We start from the raw sequence: 16,168 nt of genomic DNA, 5'->3' as shown, positions 1-16,168 counted from the left end.
TAACAAATGTGAGGCAGATCTATCAGAATGATTCAGAGGTAAAGGCAATGTCTAGACTTGTTGTTGGTAACTGTCACTAGAAAAATCCCAAACCCACACATGCTTTTATGTCAGTTCTAATATATAGTAATGCCTGTATTCTGGGAACTGGGATTACCTGGGCAGTTAGTCATTCACGAACAATGTCACAAAATGCACAAAATGGAGTTTAATGGGTGCACTACAGAGGAGATGCTTTTTTCTGCCAGAAGTTAAATGACTAAAGTTAATTTTGACAGGCTTGAATAAAGTCTAATTGCCAGTTCTAAAATGCCAACTGTTCTTGTGTCATGCTGCTTTTTTGTTATTTTTGTTGACATTGCTGATTTACAATGCCTAATATGAGTGACTTATTACATGTGCACAACTCATAATAGAAAAAACTTTGTGGCCTTTGAATGTTACAGTGACTCTGGACAGCATTGTATAATGTTAACTTCTGTAATGCTGTAACCGAGGTGAGGAGGGAGGAGAAAAGACAAGAAAACTCAGTGCAAACTTTATTTGCAGAAAAAATAAGGACACTAACTGAGATCCTTCAAACAAGCTCTTCATTCATCACACAGTGAAAGAAGCAGCAGTTCAAGCAGCTATCAGAGACAATGCCTTTCACAAAATGTGGAGAATGGGCCAGTTACAGCTACACCAACCTGGAAGGCTGCAATGGAGGAGAAATTTGTGGATTTACCTTTGTTGTCCCAGCAGTGTCCAGTGTAGAAGGTCTCCCTGCGTAGGATGATTTCTTGAGCAATGATCCCATAGCTGTACACATCACCCTTCTGAGATACATCAGCATGACGGAGATGCTCGGGAGCTGTCCACAGGTCTGAAGATCCAGAGAGCAATAGGGGACAAAATAAAGGAGAAAGGGAGAGAAGTAATTCAAAAAGGGTGAGCCTTCTCAGAGCATCCATTGCTATAGTGGTATCTCCTTTTACTCTTTCCATATCAAACCCAGAGCCCACTGGTACTGTTTATTTCCTACTTTAACGTTTCTCTTGAGAAGCTGACATCAATACAGGTTAGATAAACCCTGATGTGGTAGTTTTCAACTGTCTGGGATTTGCTGACCCTACTATTTTCCACCTCCAGAAAAGTTATGGTTGTCAGCACTGAACTTGCTTTATTTAACTACCTTTCATGGGCTTAATAGCCTATGCATTTGTAGAAGACCAAGGAATGCCAGTGCTATTAAAGAAAAAAACAAAAAAAGCTGAGCTAGATGCATGTAGTTTGTTATGCAAGATGTCAGATGAGAGGACTGTAGTATTTCCCAGCAGCCTTGATACCATGAATCTACTGAAATAATTCTCAAGTGCTTTTGAGCCTGACATAATATTACCTGCTCATAAGGACTTACTTTCTACATAAATTATTAATCTGCATTTCTAGTGCACCATTGTGCCTCAAAACCAGAATGATATGACAGTTTGTTACGACATGCTGGTGATGTGTCATAACAGTGACCTGAACACAGTGACCCTGAAGACAGTGTTATGATATCAGGCTGCAATATCCAGCCACAATGCATCTGTAGATCTCTTGTGAAACAGTGAGGTTTCTTCAAGGAAAGAATTCTAGTAGCCAGAAATTTTGAGGCCACTTACAAGCAATCAAAGAAGAGAAATACATTACAATGTAATAATAATAATATAAATTTAATTATGAAATTTGTAAAATGAAGAATGAATAGAGCATTTACATTCAGTGCTCTTTTCTTACTCTTTTTTTTATGTTCTAATAGCTACTCTTGAGCATGTTTGTATCTGAATGTAAAAATTTTCTCTCAACCCAATTGCAATGACAGTTTCTTCTCAGGTCATATGCTGCAGTTACGGCACAGTGCTGTGTTTATTATACCCCAAGCTCTACTACACAGATTCAGATGGGTTCGTCTTTTCACTCAAGATCAAGTAAGAAGGAAAAGATGAGTAGGAGTGCTCTATTTTAGAAAAATGTCCTATGAATATGACATCTCATAGAAAATGTAAATAAAAGCTGTTAAATTATTCCAGTCTAATTTAACACATATTCCTAAATTCCTACATAAGGAATGAAAAACATTAAGGTTATCTTTGCATATCATTACAAATTTTTTAAGGATGAGCAGAGTCACAAGAGTTAATATTTAAATTAGATCACAGAGCATTGTGGTAACATGTGCATCTGATCAATTACAAGATTGTGGTACTTAACTCCTTTTTTCCTTCACACAAGTTCAGCATTACTGCTGAAGAGAGCTGTTTACATGAAGGCCTTGGATGCTGAAAATGTTTCTTGCATCTCAGCCACATGAAATCTGTTTCTAAACTATAAGATGAAAATTCACCTTTCCTTTCCTCCTCATCTACACTGCCTAATTTCTTTCTCTACCTGCTAAAAAATCTCTTTTTGTTATTTAAGACAGGGGTTTCAGATATCGTTTGTATGATGGCTGCTACAAGAAACAAAATCATATTGTATGTTTTGTACTGTGTACAAGATGTAATTAGGCCCTACTAGACTATGAATGTAAGAAAATCCCATTTGGTTGTAAACCATGAAGGGGAGCCCAGTTGGGTACTGTTTTTACCTTTCCTTGGAGGCAGAATTGAATTACAGCCAAAATCAGTGATCTTCACTACCATGCGATTGTCTACTACACAGTTTGTGGATTTGAGTCGACCATGGACTTCAGTTCTGCTTGAGTGCAGGTAGGACATCCCCTGTGGTTGATAATAAAAGAGGAAGAAAGCAAGACTATGTGTGAGACAGTCAGCTGTTCTTAGACTCAACAAGAATGTGAAATATTAGTGGAATATCTGTCCAAATAATTAAATGGTCTTCATCAGCAATGTATATCCATAAATCACAATTTCCCATCATGGAGGGAAACAAATTTTGTTTTGCAGAGCAGACTTTCCAAGACGACAGTAACAGTCAATGTTAAGAAATGAGGAGATGGATCATTAGAAGGATCATGTCATGGAAGACCATCCTTCCTGTTAGTTAACGTAAAGTCTGAAATAGCATCTTGGGTTTTTACGAGATTAGAACACAATTAAGCAATTAGGAAAAATAATTTCCTTCCACAGAAAATTTGATTTCACTTACAATAAACATGCTTTTGATAAATATAGTACAGATTTGTTGGAATGTCACACAAAAAAAAAGTGCTTCTAACTGCTTTTTCATCCAATGGCCACCATAGGTGTAAGAGGAATTGCTCTTTATGTCTGTCTCATCTTTGAAGATTACCATACACCAGAGATTGGTTCAGAAACATTGCAGCAGATCCTCTTCTGCAAAGCAGAGGGCTAAAAAAGGAGTCAATGCAGAGTGTGTTAGGTGATGCACTAGGGCTTATGTAAGGCAGGGGATCAGAACAGACAATCATAAAGATCTCTTCTGACTTGACTAATTATAGTTCTCTCTGTGCTAGTCAATACATATCAGCTATCCATGAGCTAAACTCAGAAGTGGGCACCATGAGGACTGGCCAATGCAGTTTCAGCTATTATTTCCTAAGCTGAATTCAGACTCTTGAGTCACTACACACACAGGTATACAAAGGTGTGTAGTTTGCCCCTTTTTACTCATCACCTCTGAATTTATCTCATTTGTCTAAAACACTTGAATACGGTGCAATACATGAGAAGGGGCCAGCACTGAGGCACAGCAGCAAAAGAACATTAGTAAGTGGGCGTAAACTAGAGAAGGGAGTAGGTATGCTAATTTGCACCCTCTTGCTATTATTTATTGTTTCATCTCTCTCTTCTAAACTACTTTAAGTTGACACCTACTTATAGCCTATTGCTGGTTGTTTTTCTTCCCATAGTCGTCTTTCCCTGTAGCTCAGTATATGAAACACAATCTATATTCTGTGGAAGCCAGAACAGGTATGTCATACCTGTTTAGTTTCTTCTCTGAATGGTCTTCCACTTAGACTCCTACATGTATAGCTCATCCTCTTGTAAGACAACTGGTAGACAGACTTGAATACACTGTATAACAGGCTGGGTTTTCTCCAAATAACTGCATATCTGTAATTGGGAACGGATCAGCAAATGCTACAAGAGATCACTAAGACATGAGCTGAGGTTTTGGCACAGTAGTTATATGTCTGAGACACGAGCAGTCTGCAAGAGATGCAATCCCTGGAGAATGTTGCTGGACTGGTTACCCTGGACCTATCTAGACCATGCCAAAATTTGCAGAGATTGTGCATGCTATATCCAAGGAAAACATTTCTTGATTAAGCATTTTTTATCATGCAGCCCTGATGACACTATCCAGGATGTTTTGCCTGCTTTATGTCCTATTTCCTCCAGCTGTGCCTTTTTCCAGATCCTGCTTTCATCAGCCAGAAAATATACCCATTGCTGCAGCAGAATTCCCAATCAGATTCAGTATTAAATGGCAGGCAAAGGTAATTTTGATTTGCTTATACCAGGGCTTTCTTGTTAACAGTTTCTGGAGGCAGAAGTTATATAGACGTGCCTGATAAAATTAGTCTCTTTCCTTCCACCTACCTGAAAACACAGAACGTATTAAGAACCTGCCATGTGATTTTAAAAATTAATAATGACTTTCAGTGCAGTAGTCCTAAATCCTTGAAGCATTCCTCCATGCTGAAACTCTGAAGCTTTAGTTCTGACTGAGAACCTTTTTACTGACACAATGCAAGAATATTACAATCCCTTGCACAATATCCTGCAGCAGCCCCTCATTTAATAAATAGTGTTGCAACGACAGTGTATGCACTAATAACTGTAAGGCTTCATTACTGCAATTCCTTCTTAGCAGAGCTTTCATCAGAGCTCTTTGGTCACATGTAGCCAAATCCATGTAGCTACAGGTGGTGCCATCAGACCTAGAGACAGCAAAGATAGAGAAAGAAAAAAAAAAAGAGAGAGAAAAAAAAAAAGAGGAAAAAAACCAAAGAAAAAAAAGGGTAAATAGGGCAGATTTAGGGCTTCTTCCCCTTTGCTTTTGCCTTCCCCATCTCTTCTAGAGGACTAGGGGCTACTCGAGGAACAGTCACTGCTCAGCTAGCTGTACTAGGGGACAGAAAGGATCCAACCTCTGTTCAGAAACACTGATGCAGCAACCAGATGAAGAGTACACAAAGTACAAGAACTATTTGGGCAACAGTAAAAACAGCATGTAGGGGAGTGGTGGTGTGGAGAGGAAGAAGTGTATCAAACAGAAGGCAAAGGAACTGCAGGAGCTGGTAATAGGGATTTTAACAGCCTGAAGAGCTGGGACTGGACTTTAAAAGGGCAGATACTAAGATGAGAGGAACTGGAGCTGAAGGGCTATGAAGTGACTTATGTAAAGCAAGAAGCCATTAGAGTAAAAATAGGGTGCCTGGAGGTTGGGAGACTTATTGTTTGGGAAAAGCGATACAAGAATTTCATGGAAATGTCTAGGTCCCAGAAGCTTCACCACAGTGTCAGATCAAGGAATAGGAGAGGCTGGCAGATCGTCCAAATAACAGTAAGTTTCCTGATATTCCTAGGTACGTACAAGTTTTCAGGAAGATTTTGTGAACCGTCTCTACTAATATGGCTAGTAATGGTCAGGAGCCATTCCACAGAACAGATGTGGTGTGCCACCCATCCTCAGACGCCATGTCCCCATCACCAACAGTGCAGTGAATGACTAGTTGTTAAGTCCTGGTCTCAGTGCAGTCCCTGGGCATTTGGCCACTCCCTTCAGAGGGACCAGGATTTCTCTCTCCTTCTAATAAACAGAGCTGCTACTGGTCCTTATTTTCTAAGGAAATATCTGGAGGTGAATTGCCAAGTGTTAAAAAATACCCTGGTTTTTTTATATGCTGTGAGGAGGAAGAGAAACTCCACTGATGCTATTTAAAATTAAACTTAATGCTGAACATTAACTGAACTTGAAAATCATTAACAAGGTCAACAAACTGTGACAGTTTGTATTAAGAGGGCTTTAATAAAAAGCAAGATTTTCAATATGTTTAGAACAGTCACAGTGGAGTCATTCATCACAGAGACCAAATCTGAACTGATGCATGTAGGGAAATGGGAGGACTGTCCCAACTGCAAACTAGCAATAGGAAGAGGAGAGCAGCTGAGCACTAACAAAAAGGCAGAGCTAAATCTCTACATTACATGCAGAGATGTAATGAACTTTTATACCTGTGAATTATAAAGGCTCTTTAACTACCAGCTAAACATATACAAGTCTCTAATGTAGAATAAAATTTCCTTTACTGTGTATATTGATTCTTCCTACCACAAGGACCTAAAATGCAAACATCTGTTGAAAACTACTGAAAAACAGTCTTGGTTTCTTCCCTTTTAAACTGCCTGAAATTGATAGCTCTGGTGACTCTAGTGAGTGAGAAAATCAGGATGCAAAATAAACAGTTTGTGTAGAATCCCATCTCTAGATACAGATTACAATAATTCCATAACTTGAAAAAACAGTTTTCCTTTGTATGCCTTACCTGCGGCCACAGGACAGTGTGTTTTGCAGGTCTTGTGACTACACAGGCCCTACTAATCAGAGCCACTGGTCAACAGACTGTAACTCTCTGATCTTTGGGTCACATTTCTTTGGGGCATACTTCATTTCTTTATTTATAAATAGCCCAAAGCCAGCTCTGGCCCCTATTTCCTCCTTCAGTTTGACAACTGCTGGCTTCTCCTGCCTCATATACCTGTCCCCAGAGGAGGAAAGAGCGGAAGGGCATACAGCTTTAGCAAGGAAAGATCTTGAGAGCTGCCCTTCTCCAGAAGCTCAGTTTTACAAGACAGGACAGGTTGCTTAACATTACACTGTCAGCAGCCTGCTTACCTTGGCAATATCGTACATGACAGAGATTTTAAATTCCCAGTCCATGAAGGTGCCATCAGGGTAGGAGATTTTATCATTTAAAACATCCTGTCAAGAGAAGAAAAGAACGGTTCTAACCTACATCAGGAAAAAAGTAGATAATGAGACATGAGTACTTAAATCACACAGCCTCTCAACCAGCAACTGAAAGAGGCAGCCCTTCATTTTTTACAGGAAGTACATGCACTGAAGCAGGACTTGACTAAGAAAACAGGTAATATAAAACATGTTTTAGGTTTACACAGAGCTAGAGAAGTGGGGACTGCAGAAAAGAGGATTTTATGGTAAATTGAAAATTAAAGGTAAATTGTAAATTTGCTCTTAAAACTGAGTCTTTAATAAAACAAAACAGCTGAGACAGAAATGAGCAAGGTGTGCAAGAGGAAGGGAAAGGAATTTCTGTGTTTTATGCTCACAGTCCATTTCCTACCAGTTTACTTATGGCCTTATAAATTCCGACTAGACTGTTCCTTTATCTTAAAGTGCCATTCATTTGCAGTTATTCGAGCCACTATGATTTCCATTGCTAAAAGTAAACCTCCATGAGTATGCCAGTTTACAAGGGAAGTATATAGAGAGCTGTTATTTTGCTGCCTTGCTGTGAATTTGTTCCAGAAACCACCGCTACTGATGAGAGCCTTTGTATGAACTCAGAAGCAGAGACAACGTGTGCCTGCAGAAGAGTTGATGCCACCATTACTTCATGATTAGCACTGAAACAATATCGATAGTAATAAACCATAAGTCTTTCCACAACTTTTGTGAGGCATCAATTTACCACTTCTTTTTATAAACAAAAATGAAGGATTGTAGTCCCTTACAACACAGGAATTGCCATATTCCAGCCTCAAAGTGTTTATCCCTTATTAATATCGAACATATTATTTTTTCTGTCCTTTCACACTCTGGGGGCACTGTGGGATCCACAAGGATATCAGCAGAGACAACAGCTACAGCTTCAAAAATAAAATGTTATATCCCATATGCTCCCTATAGGGGACACGATACAAATACCGGCTGTTGCTGTTGCCTGGGCAGAGCTCTGCCTGTACTTTCCTTGCTTGCACCTCACCTCATCCTCTGGCTGCTGAGAACCATCAAACAGATGGCAGCTGCAGCAGCACCTGGGGAAAGGCTGGAGACAACTGATCAAGGGAAAGGAAACTCAGAGCCAGAAAGTGCCACCACCACCAGTCCATAACTGCTGCATGAGGGCCAGAAACACAGACATAGGGATTTTTTTTTTTTTTACTTTGAAATTTGATAATTTGGGCGTGGAAGGAGATCTGCAAAATTATTTACCCGCAGCGAACCTCTTTCACAGTATTCAATCACTCCAAAGATCATGGTGTCTATCTTCACTGTGCCGTAGAACTTGGTCAGGTTGTAATAATCAATCTGTAGGAGCTAGAGCAGAAACATTGCATCTATTTTTAAAAGCAGTCATTGTCAGTACAGGAACACAGGTCAAGGATACTTGTGTGATATGGCTTTATCTCAGGCCCTGATAAAATGTGTGAGTTTCCTTTAAACCAGTGTGTACTAAGGCACTGAGTGGGAAAGGGTTAAGGCCCAAGAACAAGTAAGATGTCTTAAACGCCATACTTACCTTAACAAAAGAGGCTTGAGTGGTTGTGGGATGGTTGTGAGATAAGGAGGTGACTGAATAATCTCATTTTACAGAGATGTGCAGGACCATAAAGAAAGTTACAAAAGAATAGCAACAATAGAAGACCCCGGAGACCACTCAGAGACCACCAGGAGAGACGACTACACTTGGGGACCAGACACTTGCATATGTTAATGAGTTCCAGGAAATCTCATGTATATGTAAAACTTTATGGTATATAGCCTCTGAAAGTGCCAGATTGTCGGAGCACTTACGGTGTGCTCCATATACAGTGCTGCCCCAGCGCTGCAATAGAGAACGCCTCAGTAACAGCGCTGTTACTGTGTTTTATTATATCGGACTCCTCACCCAGCCACACCTAGCTTCCCACTTCTGCGAGCTTAGAAAGCAAGGGGGGTTGGATGCTATCGATCATTGTATCAAGTGAAGTACTTGAAGACATTTGTCATTGCAGAGCCTTCTGGATTAGGGAGATAAAAGTGGCTGCTGTTGGATACTGCAAGTTAATTCCAGAGCCCACTACAGTCTCAACTATTGCCTCTCTACTCAAACCTCCCAGTTGACCAGAACAGCCATTATGAGTGACAGGATGTCATGAATCAGTCAGTAAATGAGCAAGTAATAAAACTTTAATGATGCTGCGTAGTATTATGGACTTTGTCCATTTATATAGACAATTGTAGTTTACTTTGAGGTATTTTTAGAGCTTATTGAATTCACAGTATAGCTGTGTTGTGTAAAAAGGAAAGCTATTCATTCAAAAAGATGCAGCACTGCAGCCAAATTAATCTTTCACTTTGGAAGAGTCTATGCACAAGTCAGCAAAGAGTTACTTATATTTAAAGAACTGCACTTGGCATTCAATAATAACATTTAACTACAACATTCCACTCCTAATGAATTAGTATGATATGAGCAAAAAGAGCGCATTGCCTTCTAGCATCAGCTATCAAAATGTATTTAGCAAGGTCATATATGACAGAGCATGAGTTACTTCATTCATCCTCAGCTTCACTGGCATACAGTTCAGACTCTAAACTGGTGATGAGATCATACACACAAAGAGAAAGTTCATCAAGCAATATCCTCAGAGGAACTCATTACCCATCCACCTCACAAACATGCACAAGCATATGGCTGTTGGAATTGACAGTAGAAAGCAGTGACTTCAGTCATAGGCTCCATCCCACCCCGCAGCATCCAGTTGCTATGTGTAAGTTACCTTGTTCAGTTCTACTTTTTGCTTCTCTGAGAAATTACCATCACTGTTTTTGAGATCCTTTAGGATCACCACCTGAAGAAAAAATACCAGTGTAAAAAAAAATAATCATAGGTTTAGTACAAGAGCAATTCATCCTTTTCCAAGAAATGTCCATACAAGAAACACTTCAGAAGCACCTGCCTACTGCTTTGCTGTTGGAATTTCAGTTAATCACCTAATAAGTAACAGAGTTATATTTCCTCCAGAAAATGTACCAAGTAGATAGGAACTATTTAGAACTGTCAGTGATGCAGATTTTAACTCAACACTAATATACCTCGTTCAGGCAGTTAGCTATGCTGAATGTACAAGTATTGGCATGTAAATGGCCTGTCCTCCATTAATCTGTTAATCTCCACAGTACCAAAATGTATCGGATTTCTGGTTCCTGTTTCTGCTTCTGCAGTTTCTGGACTAGGCTAGGGTTCATGGAGTCTGACATTCTGTTTCCTGTCAGTAAGCAAAATGCAAAGCACCTGACAGGGAATAAATGGCTTATTCCTTCCATAAGATCAAGCTATTTTGCAAGGTCGGGGGGAAATGGAATTGCCTCTGCAGAGGAACAACCTCCTCCCAGAAAGAGCCCTCCTAAGCTGAGGAAGGGAGCGTGGGCACTGCAGTGAGGTTACCTTCTTGTCATATTTTCCTTGGCGCAGTCTCTGGGTGGTGTCACGTCTCTTATCTTCATCAATCTGAGAACAAAGAAGAATAATTAACTTGCAATTATCATCTACTCCTCACTCGGCAGGTCCACAGAGATAATATTGTCAGTGTGTGCCACACAGAGAAACATAAGCCTCTCTAGGGAGGGCCACTACATGCCACAGAAGTGTGGGACATCCCCGCCACTCCCACAGCTGCCCGAGCCTCTGCTTACTGCTTTCATGCTTTTAGGCAATACAGGGGCATAACAAAGCACAGGGAAATAATTTGTAACAAGAAGAGACTGGAAATCAATACCCAGTCATGGTACCCCATGACAAAATGAGCTTTACTGATGGGGAATTGATATATTCTATTAGGAAGTGATAGATGGGGAAAAATGTCTTTTTTCTTCAGTTCAGCAAGTGAGGGTTAAAAAATGATGTATATAATATAATTTTAACAGATCCTAGTTCTACCAAAGCCATAGCTTGCACTTTAGTTAGAGCATGCCAGCACCTCAGCGCTGATGATCTTTCAAAGACAGAATCCAAGACCTAGCTTTGGGCATTGTGCTTCTCTTCTTACCTTCAAACTAACATGACTTGTCTCACTGGTCTCCAGAGGCAGGATTTCCTCAGGCGGTATATGGGACCATTTCTTCCACCGGCGCTCATTATCTCTCCTGTATTTCCTGCAAAACAAGCAAACCCATTCAGAATATCCTCCCAGTGAACTGAAACGCACAACAGGAGATTAGGACAGGGAAGTTTCTAGTGTCAGGATGACACAAGGATGGGGTGCTAGGCTGGCAAGGCTTGAGCACAAGCCCTGTGGCTCTAATACAGTTTTCCAGTTTAAGGCTGCTCTAATTCCCCTAGCTTTGGGAAAGCCTAAATGTTCATTCAATTCCATAGACAAGCAGAAGAACAGAACAGATCTAGCAGAACAACTGCTAGGCAATCGCCAGAGTCTCAAGGGAGGTCAGAACAATTTAAAGCACAAAAGATTGTCAGGATTTTATATAGTTTTCTTCTCCATGTTATTGAATGTACTCTGAAGAAAGGTCCCACAAACAAATACAAGCTAAAGGAAGTCCTGCCATCAACATTGGGTGGTAAGAACTGGTGTGAATACAATGCCAGGACAGAAGGTAACAACGGTGTTGAGATGAGATGCCTTTTCGTGTGTGTCCCTTGTATTCTGCACATTTTGTAAAAATGAGGGAAGAGCCCTTGGAATGGGGAGAAGGAAACTGCCGTCTCCCTTGCAGAACTGCAGAGCAAACACTGTCTTCTCTTAGAGAAAAGCTGCAAGGCAGCTAGTACTCATCATATTAACTGCTTAACTCATGCAAGTTCTTCCCCTATTAAAAAAACCCACTGGACTGACTGGAGAAACTGCAGGAGAATCCTAACACAGTGGTAACTGCTGGCAAATGCTCCAAGCAGAAGAACCCATGGTATTGACTAATAACATAAACTTTCCCTTCTCCAATACATTTTAGCATACATATGTATAAGAAAAGACCAAGAATTGCAGTGAGAACTGTTTTTCTCAGTTTAATCCTGTAAATTATGTTGCATCACCAGGATGCACTGCAATTCAAACCAGCATCAGCTGGGGATTAAATGGAACTAAAATCTACTAGGTCTAATATTTAGTTATGTGTTTTTCAGGACTTTGCCTTTTCACTTAGCAGTCAGAACTACACAGGGAGTTCTATCATAGTTCAAGTGTCCTAGAAACTTGGGAGATAAGGAAGGAATAATGAGGCATTTTGTTCATTTTTGTAGCTTAGTCTCTCTTCTGCTTTGTTTGTTAGGGGACAACCTTTGGTAGCAATTGTAGTTGAGAAGTTTGCTATTATTTCAACACTAGAAGGGCAAGATTTATTCTAAAAAATCCTCAGGAATCTCTTCTATATTTGATGCTTGGGAGTATTACAATGATATGTATACAATAATAATCTAATTATCTAAACAGAATCTTCAGACTTTATGCATCCACAAATATGGAAGAGTTCAGAACTTTTTACAAGTTCATGCTGTCTCCAGACAAATTTTATCAATTTTCATAGCCATTACAAACTTTACCTGTCTGTTTATATAAGTTCTTAGATACGGCAATGATTAGCTCTTCCATTTCTTGAGTACAGCTGGATGAGTAAAAGTTGTATGCCTTAGTCTTTGATTTTCTCTTGTGAAAATCTTTAGTTAGCAGATCGGTCCATTCAAAATAAGAAAGCCTGGGTAGTGTCTGTTTCTAATCAAGTTTTCTTAAGACCTGATGTTGTGGTTTAACCCCAGCTGGCAATAGGTACCACCCAGGGGCTCACTCACATACTCACTCCCCAGCTGGATGGGGGGGAGAATCTGGAAAAAGTAAAACTCAAGGGTTGAGATAAGAATAATTTAATAATTGAAAAAAAAACAAAACCAATAATACTAGCAACAATGATTGTAATGAAAGGAGAGAGAAGGGAAGATTAATAAAATCCAAAGGGAAGAGGGAAAACCCCACAGTAATGCACAGTACAGTTGTTCACCACCCACTGACCAATGCCCAGCCAGTCCTCCAGCAGCATTCAGCAGGCCCTGGCCAGCTCCATGCAGTTTATATATTAAGTATGATGTTCTACAGTATGGAATGTCCTTTTGGCTAGTTTTGATCAGCTGTCCTGGCAGCATCCCCTCCCAATTCCTTGTGCCCCTCCAGCCTTCTTGCTGGCAGGGCCTGGGAAACTGAAAAGTTCTTGACTGACTATAAACATTATTTAGCAACAACCAAAAACATTGGTGTGTTATTAACATTGTTCTTATACCAAATCCAAAACACAGCATTGTACCAGTTACTAAGAACTAAAAAAAACCAAACCCAAAAAACTCTATCCCAGCCAAAGCCAGGACTGATTTATTCACTTTTTCTGAATTTCTCTGATGTATAGCAAAGAGGGATGCTGAGCTGCTGCAAACAGATGCACAGGTAAAACATTTTTTTTTTAATATGAAAGAAAACCATATACTTTGGGAATGGTGTGGCGTTTCTTCTAGCAAAAGGAGACACTATTGATTTCTATTTCCAATTTCTCCATCATGATAAAGGTGAACTACGTTATACTTGTGAAATTCTAGCTGTTAGAAAAGTTGGTATGCAAGGAGTTGGACTGAGTCAGAGGAAAATGAAAGGCAACGTGGATCCATGCAATGAAAACACCAAAACTTTATGGTGTTTTGACTCCTACAGTGACTCAAGACAAATACTTTATTCTAGATTGAACTTTTATGTCACCAGTAGGTTAAAGAAACACAAGTGAACCCCAAGGAAGCTAAAGATGAGCAGCAAAGTGGAAAAAGTTTGAAGACTGGTCTGAGATATGTTCCTGTGTATGTATAGGAATCAGAGCTTTTTAGCAGATGCAAACACTCTGAGCCTTACTGCGTCTTCTCCCTTGATTATTAACCTGACGTAACAACACTATGGATGCAAACACTACTTAGCATATACTTCACACTGAGTTCAATCACGCGGGTATGTAAGGTAACCTAATGAATGGTTGTTCAAGGAGAGATCAAAGGCATTGCCCTAGGAGGAAATCTGTTCAAGGACAAACAGAATGCCAAAGGGGCTGGTACCTTAGAATCAGCAAAGAGATGATCAGAACCAGAATCACAATTCCGGTGAGTGTAAAGACAGCAATAGTCAAGACGTGCGGACCTGCAGAAAAGAAAAATTGAAAAATAAACAACTTGACAGTGGAAAACAATATGATATTTAAGAAATTGCCCTCACCCACACGTGTAGTCACAGTAGCTGAGCAGGGATATTCTTTGGTCACATCCAAGTTGAGAGGCTTTGGTGAAGCCCAGCACTGCCCAGAGATGACACATGCCTGCCTCTTTCACTGTGGGATGAAGCACAACCCAGAGCAGTGCAGTCTTACAACCCCTCCTCCTGAGGCATGGGTACTCTATAAGGATACCCATGTGGGAGATAAATTTAACAGCACTAAATCTTACACAGCTCAGCAGCAGTTTCCAGGTGTTCTCTTTATAAACAAACCAGAATAGTCCGGGAACAATGCTAACTTTTCTTAGTAACTACATTCAAAAAAATTAAGCAGCCAGACTTCTCCTTGTAATGACTTCGTAAGAGTGGATGGTGGAGGCAAACCTTGAGTACAACTGTCTGTGGGATAGGGATGTAGTTAAGCAGCGGACTGAAATCAGTCACTGGCGGACAGGAAACGTTGTTTTTCCCCAGTGAAGGGCTTCATGCAAAATAGGCTCCTCATTGACTCCTTTAGATAAAGATTTCTCTGAAATTGGGAGCAAGGGCTGATCTCTACTGGTTTTATCATTAAAGGCAATATTCAGTGATAACTTTCTGATTCAGGTTTTATAATGTTTGTCTTTTACTTTCCAGTCCTGCTGGGTACTCACCCAGTGAGAAAGACATGCCTCTTTGACAGTGAATTTTCCACAGCTACCCATACCTTCATCACCCAGATTCTTTACTGATATAATTTGCTTCAGGATGGGATACACCTGAAGCTTCCACACAGACTTTCAGTTGATACAGAGTACAGCCACTTGTGGATTTGGAAGGCATTTCTCACAAGAACTTTTTATCCAAGAAGAGGTCAGGATGAAAATCATGGCACAGCTTTTAGCACATGCAGACTTTTCAACATTTCACCCATGGATTCTCCCCTTATTGGGGAGTTGTTTAAAGCCATTCTGCAGCTGTTGTACACAGAGCTTCAGAGATTGTGGATTAATTTCTGAACACTTACGTAAACACTATGTTGGGATAACAAGGGCTACTGAGTGTACTACTCTTCAATAAGAAATTCATATGCTATAGAGGGAAATTAATCCGGTGGCAGCACAAAGCTAGTCAAGTGTCCTTGGAAGCTGCCAGGTGCCAATCAGTTCAAGAATCAGGCTGTTCAGGCATCTGAGGACTTACACCCAAAATCACAGAGCACACAAAGGTCCTAATCCTGAGCAGACAGGCAGGGTGGACAAGGCTGAGAACTGACTATTTAAGGTTGTAATTTTGATTGTCTTAATGTGGAAAAAGCAAACTGAAGCTTGTCTTAAGTCAGTTCTTAGAGGTCAGGGGTACTTGGAAGGAAAATTGCAGCCACCAACTTTCTTTGAAGAGCAACGGGCTCGTAGTGCAGGACTTCATCTGGTGGCCTGATATCTAGAGTGTACCTACTCTACTGAGCAAGATTCTCAAGCAAAGGAGGCAGATGAGAGTCTGGTGTTGCAGATTGCCATGTTGGTTATGGATAGTAAAAGAGCAGAGCTACTCAGCCTTACTGAGGCTAATGTTCTGCCTGTGACCAGAAACAGAAATAAAGGCACACAGGAAAAAGTTAGTGTTAAAAATAATAAATAAGTGAAAAGCAACATGATGCACACTGCCTGCTTTCAGAATCAGGCAGCAAGTGAGCAGGAATTTTCAACATACTGATGTGTCTGCATCTGACGTAGGATTAATTTTAGGAACTCCTCTGGAATTTAGACCCAGCTTTCTGGCTTTGATTTTCTTGTTCTGCACATCACATCTCCCCACTTTCTTTCTGTGTGTTCATCCCAGCATCAGGCTCAGGGCCTCCTAGTAATGTAGCATTAGTCTGATGCTCTCCTTTGAAAACTGTGAGTGCTACTGTTTCTCTCCACAAAGAAAGGACATTAAGTCACCACTATCAAATACCAAATACACGAGAATGTGAA

The 16,168-nt window shown here is 40.3% G+C and overlaps 1 protein-coding gene across 2 annotated transcripts in view; it reads right to left on the bottom strand.

Moving 5' to 3' along the window:
* The window catches only part of GUCY2C (guanylate cyclase 2C), a 61,790-nt gene that overhangs the window by 16,959 nt on the left and 28,663 nt on the right, over positions 1–16,168 (bottom strand). The window contains exons 11-18 of one of the 2 annotated variants that reach the window (XM_080393112.1): positions 14,057–14,138; positions 11,010–11,115; positions 10,409–10,471; positions 9,741–9,812; positions 8,191–8,295; positions 6,850–6,936; positions 2,612–2,744; positions 728–865 (exon numbers count right to left, since the gene is read on the bottom strand). In XM_080393112.1, the coding sequence (XP_080249238.1) occupies positions 728–865; positions 2,612–2,744; positions 6,850–6,936; positions 8,191–8,295; positions 9,741–9,812; positions 10,409–10,471; positions 11,010–11,115; positions 14,057–14,138 (786 nt within the window). The remainder of the gene's footprint in view (positions 1–727; positions 866–2,611; positions 2,745–6,849; positions 6,937–8,190; positions 8,296–9,740; positions 9,813–10,408; positions 10,472–11,009; positions 11,116–14,056; positions 14,139–16,168) is intronic. The other variant, XM_080393111.1, reaches the window with a different exon arrangement.

Source organism: Falco punctatus, assembly GCF_963210335.1.
Source record: "Falco punctatus genome assembly, chromosome: 6".
NCBI lineage: Eukaryota > Metazoa > Chordata > Aves > Falconiformes > Falconidae > Falco > Falco punctatus.
The sequence above is the reverse complement of the archived record's forward strand: the minus strand, read 5'-3'. Positions and strand labels throughout refer to the sequence as shown.